The 12,062-nt window shown below is 49.6% G+C and overlaps 1 protein-coding gene across 1 annotated transcript; it reads right to left on the bottom strand.

Annotated features, from left to right (window-relative positions):
- Positions 1 to 1,562: 1,562 nt before the first annotated feature.
- On the bottom strand, positions 1,563 to 7,658 carry RBP4 (retinol binding protein 4). Its single transcript, XM_028098705.2, has 6 exons — positions 7,585 to 7,658; positions 7,351 to 7,478; positions 7,098 to 7,234; positions 6,861 to 6,967; positions 3,508 to 3,720; positions 1,563 to 1,848 (listed from the first exon to the last, which is right to left on the bottom strand). The coding sequence occupies exons 2-6, from the start codon at positions 7,459 to 7,461 to the stop codon at positions 1,811 to 1,813; spliced, it is 606 nt and encodes a 201-aa protein (XP_027954506.1). The 5' UTR covers positions 7,462 to 7,478; positions 7,585 to 7,658; the 3' UTR covers positions 1,563 to 1,810.
- Positions 7,659 to 12,062: the final 4,404 nt, after the last annotated feature.

Here is a 12,062-nt window from a genome sequence, read left to right as displayed (position 1 = left end):
CAGGTAGGAGAACCAAGAGTTTTGCTTGGGGCATACAAATTTGAGCTCCTAATGGAAAGGGATGTGGGACTTGGGCCCAAACATACAAGGCTAGGAGTCATCACGTAGTGTTTACAGGTCTATGGTTTTATGAAATATCCCTGGGACAAAGAGATGGGGAGAAGAAACCAGAGCCAAAGAGAACCTGTCACTTGGAGGCTGGGGAACGACTGGAACGCACAGCAGCTTGGGGCCTAGCATGTTGTAGGTGCTCAATGAATCTTCGTTGCAAAGCAAATCAGTACCACTGGTTGTCATTGTTCACGAGGTTTCTTGAATAGCTTGCTTCTGAAGTAAGATTTATGGAGATCACAAGCTTGAGAACAAGAGGACAGCAGGGATCTTTGGTTCATCTTTAGTTCCTAGATTTGGTAAATTAAAGCTGTTTGTGAAGTGAGGTGTGGCTATGTTATGGGCGTCTGGGATCATCAAACAGGCTGAAGCGCCTGGCTCTGACATGAGCAACAGGCAGAGTTTTCCCATATCCAGCTGCCTGTCTCCTCCCTTGCTGTCTCCTCTTCTTGCTGCTGGGAAAACAAAGCACATCGAAGGGGGGACGCAGGGCACCCATGGCTCCTTGCTCTGCCAGCTCACGGGCAGCGGTCTCTACACGCCTGTGCCCTTCCCCACTTCCCGACACATGTCACAGATGTCAGCCTGGCACTGTCGCCAGGATTGCACAGCTCCAAAGGGCTCTCACCACATCCTCACCGCACCCCATCAGGCAGGTACTGTTTCCCCATATTTCACAAGAGCGAGGCTCAGAGAAGAGAGATAAGCAGCTCCAAATCACACAGTTAATATGTATCTGACCCGTATTTTGATTTAAAACCAAGACTCTGGTACCAAAGCCTTGATGCCTTTTCCAGATAAAAACGTGATGCTCCCGGGAGCTCCTGGGGAACGAAGGCAGATGACTCTGCATGCGGTGACATACTGAGTTCTCGGATGCCACTGATGGTGTGGACACTGGTGATCCTCCCCAGTCCTGCTACTTCTCTCCCCAGCTAGCCCGTTCCCGCACTCCAGCGGGAGGTGCCATGATCTCCCCACGGATCTGGTTTCCAGGGGCCCATCTCCTAACTCCCCCAGGGAAGCCCCCAGCCACCTCTCCCTCAATATTTTGGCCACACCTGAACTAAGCAGTGAATTAAGTGCTAGAGACCATGAAGGGCTGGGGGTGAGCCCACCATCCCACCTTCCTTACGGACCTTGGGTCAACTGAGGCGTTGAGCTTGCTGGCCTGGCCTAGCCAACACTCACCTCCTCTTTTGGTCTCCAGTGACTTGCCCAGGCTTGTAGTTAAGGCCCTTTCTCGGTTAATAGGGAAGCCCCCTTTCCAGGAAGTCAGGAGAAGCCACAGTCATTAATAATGGAGATTAGGCACCAGAAAAGACCAAAAGTCATGAAGAGTGGGGAGAGAGGAGCCCCTACTGGTATATAACAGCGCACCCTACCCAACCATCTACAGGATTTGTCACGCTGACGCAGATGCAGCACAAATAAAAACCCAGATCATAGGAAACGGGTGACTATATTTTAATAAATCAAAGTCTGGAGTCCTAAGCCTTAAACAATTGCTTAGAAAATTCCAGAAAAGACAGTCATTTGGGTGCAGATTCACTTATCCCCACATATATTTTTATGTGCACTGAGGTTCCGTGTTTGCAGAGGGGAGGGGAGCAGAGCAGGGCAAACTAAACTCCTAAGATCAGATCGAGTTGAAGGCTGCGTGACTTAATGGGAACTTCTCCTATGAAACTCCATGTTGCTACAAAATGGTTTGTTCTGATCTGCCGTCACAGTAACCTGAAATAGAGAAAACAGTCATCGAGGACAGAAAGATGGACCCATTGTTCAATGTACACAGCGAATATCATGATGGACTTAGGGCTTGGCTGTGTCCAAACGTGTCTTGTAAGGTCACAGCTAGATGTGGCTGTGATTAAGAGGCATCCTCCAGGCTCTTCCTGAGACCCTTTGAATCTCTCTGGGGGCAAGGGAGGGTCCAAGAGCATAGGATCTGCTTTCTGAAAGTTCTCCTTTGCCTTGTCTTAAATTTGCCTCACTGCATTTTGAAGGATCGGGGGCACATGCTCCTATTTCGGGAAGTGGGGGCCAAATCAGCCTGGCCTTGGCTGCTGTGTGGGTGGCTTTATGGAATGTTCACCGTGTCCTGTGCCAGGTGTCACCAGGCAGTGCCACAGGGGGCTTTGGGATCACAGAACAACCTTGGTTTACATCCAGCTCAGCTAACCGTGAGAGAGCTTGGGCAACCTGTCTGATCTTTCTCAGCCTGCGTTTTCTCATCGGTAGAATGGGGATAATGACAGTATGTATTTCATAAGGTTCTCTGAGGCCTGAGGGGGGTAATGCAGGTAAACGGCATGGCATGGGGCCTGCCTGTGGTGAGGTCCTTCCCCCGCCCTACATTTAGGCTGCGCCCAGGATGAAGCATCAAGACCTTCTTTTTTAATGTTTTTGGTTTGGGTTCATATCTGTTGGCTGTCATGTGGACCAACCAGTTAGATGACCAACAGAAAAGTTCAGTTTTGTTTCTACATTTTAACATTACCCTATATGGACGTTGAAATTCTGTTTCCTGTGGGAGTGAGGGAGTGTCGTTTCTAAATAGACTGCACACTTTCCTCCAGAAAGTTATTGGTTTTAAAATCAAGATCCTAACAAAGGTAACATCTATAAAAAGATTCAGTGGTTGTTCCAGGGAATCTCAAAAAACATAAGTGAGGAAAACCAGCTAGGCAACTCCACCGTTATTTTGTTCCATATGAGAAAAAGAGCATCTGTTGAAATGGTTCTGTTTTGAACTTTGCTATGGTGATGTCTCTCTTTCACTTTTTACACCAACGGGCATGTTTGCTACCTGGCCTTTCACTGGCGCCACTGAATCTCTGAACAATATGAATTCAGTCAAAATGGCTTTTGGGGCAGTATAGCTGGGGACAAAAATCATGTGACTACAGGCCGGACCTAGGGGAGCAGATAAAAAGGCAGAGCCTGTCCTCTGCAGCTTGACTTAATTAAAAGTGCCAGGGTTTTGGAAAAGGGCTTTTCCCCCCACTCCTTATCAAACAGTACCATGAAAGATCTGGTCAAGAAGGATCAAGATGGGGCTCATGGGTGGCTCAGTCATAGTTAAGCGTCTGCCTTTGGCTCGGGTCATGATCTCGGGGTCCTGGGATCGAGCCCCGCATCGGGGTCCCTGCTCCCTGCTCTGTGGGGAGTATGCTTCTCCCTCTACCCTGCCCCTTGCTCGTGATATCTCTCCCTCTCTCTCTCACACACAAATAACTACATAAAATCTTTTTTAAAAAATTTAAAAAGAAGGACCAAGATGGGTCCCATGGGGCTTCTCAGACTCCCGTTTTCTCCCACATGCGGATGAAATGCATCTCCCTGGCCCCTCAGGGAGAGTCAGCGGCACCCTGCTGCCGGCCGCCCACTCACCGTTGTGAACGATCAGCCTGTACTGCCTGGCCAGGCACAGCTCCTCCTGCCTCTGCCGCACGATCTTCTGTGCATCCAGGGGAAGGCCGTTGGGGTTGCGGGCAAACACGAAGGAGTAGCTGTCGGCACAGGTGCCGTCGAGGTTCAGGAGGCGGCAGGAGTACTGCACAGCGTAGGTGTCATAGTCCGTGTCGATGATCCAGTGGTCATCATCTGCAAGCCAGAAAGCCACAGAGCCAATGCCTCTCCCTCGGCAGGCTCAGGCATCAGGGAAGCACCAGGCTCACGAAACCAGCGCCTTCCTGAAACTGGTTTCATTTCTTTAGGAAGCAGGAGACTACAGAGGATTCTGATGGCTTTCATAAAATTGGGAGGACAAGAAAGGACCTTGTTCTCCTTCACAGAAAAGAATCCTGGGGTCGGGAGGTGGTGGGGCAGGGGGAGACCTCGTTCGCTTCAATGATTATCTCTTACCCTGACAATAAATGTGCTGGTATCTGTCCAAAGAACAACAGAGAATGTGAGCCCATTGAAACCATAAAAGAGACCTTTCTACTGCTGTCTTCTCCATCTGTTCTCCAACAATGTGTGTGCCTTTGTGGCTGACGTCTGGCGGCCACCAGCTTCTGTCTCGCTGCCCTGCCGTCCCTCGATCCCCTGGAGGATGCCACTCTGATGATCTGCTTCACGGCTACTCTGTTCCATCCTAATTCTGGCTTAGTCACCTGACTGCCTTCTCTGCGCTGACAAAAGAGAGTAGTTTTTGTGTCGAGGGTACAAGAGGCCCACCCTCTGCTTCACACAGTCTTCTTTCTTAGAGCTTGTACTTTTCAGATCTCCCCAGACAGAGGCAGAGCTGAGCCCCTGAAGAATTCAGATCGCATTTATTCCTGAGGCTGGGAGGTAGGCCAGGAAGACGTGTACGCAAAGGGGGCATAAATGTCAACAAAGGCAGGATGAGAAAAAACATTAATAACAACATGCGCTGGAGAGATTGACCCTGGAGAAACAACAATGCTCAAGTGTATCCAAACACCTTACATTGATAAAAAGTGGCACACCTCCACTTGATTTAATGCTCTCATTGACACGGAACCATGGCTAGGACTTTCTGAGCACTTAATGATGTATCAGTCACCATGTAGACAGGTTCCATATTTTCTCAATTATTCCTCACATCTACCCAAAAGTGCACGCTGTTATTTCTATCTTACCCATGAGGAAACCGAGGCACAGAGAAACTAATTTACTCAAGGTCACAAAGAGCAAGACAGAACCGAAGCCCACATGCCTAATATCTCCACCACACTGTCTCCAGGCAGTAGGTAAGTTGGGGGGAGAGGGGACAAGAAACAAGAAACAAAAAGCCTCTATGCTTCCATGTCATGCCCAGGCCATGAAGCAGGTGATGGTCTCTGCTCTATGTTGGTTCCATGCGGGAGGAATGCAGAGGGACCCGGGTCCCCCAGCATCAGACAGCATGAGGGAGGACTCTCTTGCCCACCCTAAGTCACCTCTCGGTTCTGAGAACCCCCGGAGTGCCAGCCGAGGAGGGGTTCAGCCCGAACTCAGGCCTGCAGGACAGCTGCACGGGAGTGGGTCCCAGAGCCCCACATTCGGCTCCCTCCAAGCTCTCCAGGAGGAAGAATGAGCCACCACGGCACCTCCCAGGCTCTCCCACAGGAGAGTGTCAGAGGCCAGAGCTGGGGGCGCCCAGACACATGACTGCTCAGTTATTCATCAGACGGGCCAGGAACAGAAGCCATGGGACCACCTGCTGGGCCTCACCCTACCCATGGGCTCCCCTCACCGGCTCCTGAGCCTCTGGGCAGTCTTCCTCCTCTGCAAATGAAGTCACTTCTTCCCTGGTGGTGGGGCTCAGTCTGTCCGTTGGAGGCACCCCAGCAGCCTAACCCCTCAGACACACATGCACTCTTCTTTGAAATGTTACCCCAATTCATGATCGAGGCAGCTATTAGCTCAGCCAATCTGCTGCTTAATTTCCTTTTTCCAAGATTGTTGCCAGAAGTGAATTCTGACATAAGAACTAAGTAACTTTCGATGCTTGGTTTTAAAGAAAACTGACTACCATTCTTGACTTTAAAAGAAAGGCCTAAGTTGGTTTGGTTGATCTCCAGGCTCTTTTTGGCTAAATAGTTCAAAGACAACAAAGAATTTAAATCCTAACAATCTTTACTAGACTCTCCCTCCTGAGATGAGAGATGAACAGCCTGAGCGCCACTCGAAAGAATGAACTTGGTCCTCCAAACTCCAAATTCTTTGGACTGAATTATCTAGAGCAGTTTCTTAAGCTTCATTGTGCAGGAGCATTCCTAAGGACCACAGCAAACCTACAGACTCTGGGGCCCCACCCCAGAGTAATTTGTAATTCATTATCAGAAAAACGTACCTTTCACACTAAATGACTCATTCTAGCAAGTTTTGCTACATTACTTGAAATAATTGTTACTACTCACCTGGGAGTTGGAACCCCTGTCTTTTGACACTGGCTCCCATAAACTTGTAAGACCATGGGCAAATCGCTACCTTCTCTTGGTCTCATTTTATTCATCTGTATATTGAACCCCCTTCGTAGGGTTAACTCTCCATCTCTAAGATCCCATGATATGTCCTACCTTATTCTCTGGGCACCAAAGAGATTCCAGATTTGAAACTTAAGAGAAATGGAAAGAAATTAGAAAGGGCACGTAAATGTCGTGTTCTTATGATCAGCCCAAATTGTAGGGTGCTTTTCTGAGAGTCTTCAACACCCTGTCCCCCATCTGAGTTTTGGTGCTTAGAACAAGGGAAGAGGTTGGTGCCACTCAGAATGCTATGCCTGGCTCAGTATTTCAGCATCTGCAGGTAGGACACCCGGGAGTGAGCCAGCCCTATGCACAATGCTCCCTACATCCTTGGATGAGGGTCTCCCCGCCTCTGCTGGGGGTGTCCGAGTAATCAAGCTGTCCCAGGGATCCAGCCCAATGAAATGGAGGAAATACAAAACCAGGTTGAGTGGTGATGTGGGCTGGGTCTTGGGGAGGTGGGACGTCTGAGCATGGAGAAGACACACCTTGGCACAAGGGCTGGACGTGAAAATGGCAGAAGGATGTCACCTGACAGGCCCAAAGGTCATTTTGAGCTTGGGCCCGGTTTTTGGAGCTGAAGGTGAAGGGTGGGCCAGGAAGGGGCCTCACTAGTCCCGGTCTCACGTCCCTAACCTCAGGCTCTGCTGATCGTTCCTGCCACCTACACACCATTGTTTTCCAGGCTGCCACTGGAGAAGAAACCCAGCAAATTTGTCAGGTATGATCCCCATCCCCTGAGACGGTTCCACTGAACTGACTACTCACTTCCTTTCTGGAGAAAGGACGCTATGCCCCAATACTTCATCTTGAATTTAGCGGGGTCCTCCGTGTCTGTGAAGGTGCCCACCATGTCTGCGCACACTTCCCAGTTACTGCAAAAGCCAAGGAGATCCTAAGTCAGGCCGGCAAAGGGCTTCCTCCCTCCGTCTCACCCTGATGCTCCCCTCCCTCCCCAGTCTGGTTTGGTGCTCAGCCGGGGGTTGGGGGGTGGGGGGCTCTGACTTCAAAAGACGGACTCGGCCCTTGGCCGTGGCGCTCATGTGGCCATTCTCATCCACAGAGAACTCAGCGACGATGTTGTCCTGCAGGAAGAGGCCCTCGGGGTCCTTCTTGGCCATGGCGTACCAGGTCCCGGAGAACTGCGAAAGAGGTGAGCGCAGGGTTTGGTGGCCCGGCATGCACGGCCGGCCGCCGGGAAGGGAGAACGCGGGGAACCCGGCACCGCGGCCACCGGGGCCGCCCGGCAGATACCTACGCGAGCCTTGTCGAAGTTCTCCTTGACTCGGAAGCTGCTCACCCGGCAGTCGCGCTCCGCCCGGGCGCTGCCCAGCACGGCCAGCAGCACAAGCGCCCATACCCACGCCATCGTGCCCGGAGTCCTCCCTGCGGGGACCGCGCGCCGTGAGTGCCTGGCCGCGGCCCCTCGCCCCCGGCCCTGCCCGCCCGCGGCCCCCGGCCCCCGGTCCCCGGCCGCCCTGCCGCCGCTCACCGCCCGGAGCTGCGCTCAAGCCTGGCCGCGGCGTCGGGCGCGCGTGGAGCCAGGGAAGCGAGCGAGCCGCTGGGGCCGCCCGGCCGCTTTATAGCCGGGGCGGGAGGGGGGTCGCGCTTTCGTAACGGCCGGGGTGAAAGACCGAGGGGAGGCGCCGGGCCGGCCGGCCAGCACTTGCATAACGCGCCCTGACTCACCGCCGCCCGGGCGCAGGGAGGGTCCCCTTGGGCGGGAGCCGCACGTCCAGGGCCGCCTCGGCCGAGCCCAGCTCCCCACGGCGCCGAGCCGCGGGAACAAGCCCTGGCCTGGTCACCCGGCACTCGTGCCAGCGGCCGCCAGCTGCGGCCTGGGGTGGTCTGGCGGGGGAGTGGGGGAAGTGGGGGGGGGGGGCGGCTGCTCTGGCCGGAGGCGCGAGTCGGCCTGGCGGGTGGACCGCGGCCTCCCAGAGAGAGGGGACCCGCGATGCTGGCCGGTGCCTTAGCGCCCGCGCCCCGGCCCTGCCAGGTCGGCCTCTCTGCCCTCGAGGGCCAGTTGTGCAGCGAAGGGGGGGGGGGCGGCGGGGGGCGCGGTATTTCGGCCAAGTAGTTTTTCATTTTATAAAGGATTTATTTTACTCTCTTTCAGGAGAGTTGTGGTACCTTCTGGGTCAATATTTGTTCTTTAGTTTCAACATCTTTAGAAGCATTAAAACCCTCCCTGTTAAATATTCTCCAGAAATGAACCCTGCTCAGGGCAGGAAATAACTTTAGCAACCTTGGTGGTCGCCTGTTTACTCTGTGGCACTTCGCTCAAACCACTTGGAAGCGCCTCTACCAATTGTTTATGACGCAATGTGTTTGCAAAGCCACAGTGGAGGTTTGTTTTCAAAACAGCTAAGGTGCGTTCACCTGAGGAGCGGACAAGAGTGGGGAGGTGAACAAAATTCTATAGTCAATGGTCAATTGAGTCAAAACGCTGTGACGAGTTATGTTATTTTGCCTACGCGATGGCAGAATTTACTGACCATGTCATTCAGAGTTACAGTTCCTCTAATTGATCAAAGAAGTCACAAGATGCAGCTTTTGACTGAATGACAATCAGTAATTTGGCAAAGAAATAGGCACCTTCCTATAACTCTTTGGACATCTACCTGCCTGGTTCTCCGCTTCCACTTTCCACCGTTCCTCCGTTCCTGCTTCCCAGTTGAGTCTTTAGGGGGTCTCCGGAGTGCCAAGGATGCCGCATTTAACTCCTTCCTGCCCCAGAGCTAGGAGAGCCCTGTTTCTGGCCAACCAGCTAACTGGTTCGGCCAGTTTTATCCCAGGATGTGTAATCCCAAATAGCTCCTATAAGAGCTGCTCCTGCAGGGACCACGTGTGGGGGTGCGCAGTGGTAGCGTCCACGCACCCTGGGTGGGAATTGACCGTAGGACATCTTTCTCCTGCCCAGCGCTTGCGTCCCCTCCTCAACATTCCAGAGTCCACAAGGTCTTCCAGCTTCTTCTCCAACACGTCCAGTGATGGACGGAGAGCTCCTGGCTGAGCCTTAATTGCCTTTGGACAGTTATTGCTGCCAGAAAAGTTCTCCCAACAGCCCCTTCCCTTTCATCTGTTTCTTCTAGAACATATTCTGGTGGTCCTTGCACATGCTACATAAATGTTGACTGAATGGAAGGACTTTCAGTGCATCGTTACGTTGATTGTTTTTGCAGCAACATGTTTTTTTCCTCTACGTGTTAGATGCCTAAGAGGGGCTGCAACTGTTTCTCCTTCTCTCTCTCTCTTTTTAAGATTTTATTTATTTATTTGACACACACAGAGAGAGAGAGAGAGAGAGAGAGATCACAAGTAGGCAGACAAGCAGGCAGAGGGAGAGGGAGAAGCAGACTCCCCGCTGAGCAGGGAGCCCGATGTGGGGCTCCATCCCAGGACCCTGGGATCATGACCTGAGCTGAAGGCAGACGCTTAACGACTGAGCCACCCAGGTGCCCCTCTTCTTCTCTCTTTAATGATAAATCGTGAACCTTGGTGTCCCAGATACCAGCAAAGAAAAAGTTTATTTTGGCATTCTCTCTCGAATTTCTTCATGATTACAAATAGGTGAATGCAGGCCGACTGATGTTTTTAACTTCAGTGCTTTGAAATTTTTCCTCATAAAATAATTTTTCGAATATACATATATATATAATATAAACAGGGAAAAAATGTTCACAGTGATTACCTCCCTGTGATAGAATTAAGGACATTTGATTTGTAGTTTTTGTAATTTCCAAATTTTCCTACAGTGAAACTGTTTAATCGGAAAACAAAACAAATATTCTTGTTGCAAACATTTTTCTCTTTCTAGCAATGAGATTATGTTTTAAATGGCATCTTAATGGATGTAATTGTAATTGTATATACACAAAAGTTCATTTTTGCCATACTGCATGAACAGACCGTGATTCATTCATCTTGTTATCTGTCCCTCCTCCAAACTTTTCCATGAGATTTATTGAGACTTGTACTTACCAGGTGCTCAACCAATAGATATTGATTTATTTTCTTATAATAGATTTATAATATATTATAAATATACATATAATATAATGATTTATAATCTTACTGAAATTCATCACATTAGGTAAACTTCCAAAAATATTTATTTAAAAAGATTTGGTCAGAGGTCATTGTTTCTAAAATATAATTTCTCGGGGGGTGCCTGGGTGGTTCAGTTGGTTATGCATCTGCCTTCAGCTCAGGTCATAATCCTGGGGTCCTGGGATCAAGCCCCACGTTTGGCTCCCTGTTTCTCTCTCTCTGGCTCTCCCTCTGCTCATGCTCTCTCTCTCTCTCTCTTGCTCACTCTCTCTCAAATAAATAAAATATCTTTAAAAATAGATAATTTCTCAGGATTTAGCACTTGTGGCAGAGGTGGCTAGCTAGTCTTCCACCAAAAAGTCTGCATTCCTCTTCCATGGTTTAGAGTTGTTAGGAAGAGATTTTTCTGCCAGAGGGCACCTCCTCACTTCCTGTAGCTCTATAAAGCCACATGCCTAAGTCTGGTGGAAGGAATGTGGAAAAAAGTGCTGTGTGTCACTCCCAGACAGGACTTGCAAAAGCTGCCTGTCCCTCTTCTCTCATCTGCCAAGTGGTGGAGCCTCCATCATCCTGGGACCCCACCAGTGACTAACTTTCTGTGAATGAAAAATAAACTTCCATTGGATTAGCTGCTGCGTTTTTGAGGGGGCCACCTGTAACAGAAGCTCGTGCGGCCTTAATGAACTCAGCAACAAGCTAGTCACTGGCTCCTGGGAAATAGGGAAATATGTGTTACCCTAATTAAAAGAAGAGCTAAGGCAAGAACTTTATGTCCTTGCCCTCATAAAAATGAAACATTTCAAACCAGCTCCATTTTGTGCAAACTGACATTTACATCCACATCCTGACAGAGAGGCCAAAGAAAATGAAAAACAAGGAAATGGGGTAGGATTTATCTTCTGACTACATTTTAAAATGCCAAAATAATTCGTGGGAAAATGAAAAGATTATTCGGCCAGCTTTTTCAGGTACAAAGAGTCAAACTAATTTTTTTCAATAAGGTTTCTTTCAGTGATCACAAAGCCACCAGTCAGTGTCCTTAATTTAGGGGAAATCACATGGATCCCACCAAGTGAGTTATTTGTGAGACACTGGGTCACACCCAACAATTAGGTGTGCGCAGAGATTCCTGTGAGCAGATGTGCAAGGTGAAAGAGCCCATTTGCACTTGACTGCTGGGATGTGCCTGAAATCCCTAACTTTAGGGGGTGCCTTTTGGTGATGAGTAATGGTAGGAACAGAGACTCTGGCTAAAGTGGAGCCGAAGAGTGAATTCAGTATAATGATCTGGAGTGCATTCGGTTAATCCAGGACATTGTTAGATTTGGTTGGTGCTTCAACCTCAGGCTCATGTGGTTGGGCTATAAGCATTGCTTCCTGTAGAAATGGTTAACTGCCGTGGGAAATGTTAGCAATGATAGAATTAGGCGTTACATGTGTTTATTAGTAGACTATTGAAAAACGTAAATTTGTTAAGCAGAAAGTTTAAGGAAATGAAACCATTCTTTGGTACATCTATAGGCTTTTTAAAAAAGATTTATTTCTTTGAGAGAGAGAGAGTGAGTGAGAGAGAGCATGCAGGGGGAGGGGGAGAGGGAGAGGGAGAGGGAGAGGGAGAGAGAAACCCAAGCAGACTCCATGCTGAGCATAGAGCCCAGAGCCTAGAGCCCGACGCAGGGCTCAATCTCATGACCCTGAGATCATGACCTGAGCTGAAACCGAGAGTGGGACACCCAACTGACTGTGTCCCCCAGGTGCCCCTCTGTAGGCTTTTAAAAAGAGTTCCTGGAATTTTTATTTAGATTTTTTTTAAATTGGTGTTTAATAACATTTTCTGATATATATATTTTTTTCTCGTATATATATTAAATTTCTTTTCTTTTTAAAGATTTTATTTATTTATTTGAGAGAGAGCACATG

The sequence above is a fragment of the Eumetopias jubatus genome, unplaced genomic scaffold (assembly GCF_037043125.1).
Source record: "Eumetopias jubatus isolate StellerSeaLion01/CBP00866 unplaced genomic scaffold, mEumJub1_p1.0 scaffold_17, whole genome shotgun sequence".
Taxonomy (NCBI): domain Eukaryota; kingdom Metazoa; phylum Chordata; class Mammalia; order Carnivora; family Otariidae; genus Eumetopias; species Eumetopias jubatus.
Note: the sequence above shows the minus strand (reverse complement) of the source record. Positions and strands in the feature narration are given on the sequence as shown.

What these genes read in the sequence shown, in the direction of transcription:
- RBP4 (XM_028098705.2), bottom strand. Translation starts at nt 7,461, where the DNA reads ATGGCGTGGGTATGGGCGCTTGTGCTGCTGGCCGTGCTGGGCAGCGCC. An exon ending in AGAACTTCGACAAGGCTCGC is followed by an intron (nt 7,235 to 7,350) that starts GTAGGTATCTGC and finishes CCTCTTTCGCAG; the next exon opens with TTCTCCGGGACCTGGTACGC. An exon ending in GTCCTTTCTCCAGAAAGGAA is followed by an intron (nt 3,721 to 6,860) that starts GTGAGTAGTCAG and finishes TCTGGCTTGCAG; the next exon opens with ATGATGACCACTGGATCATC.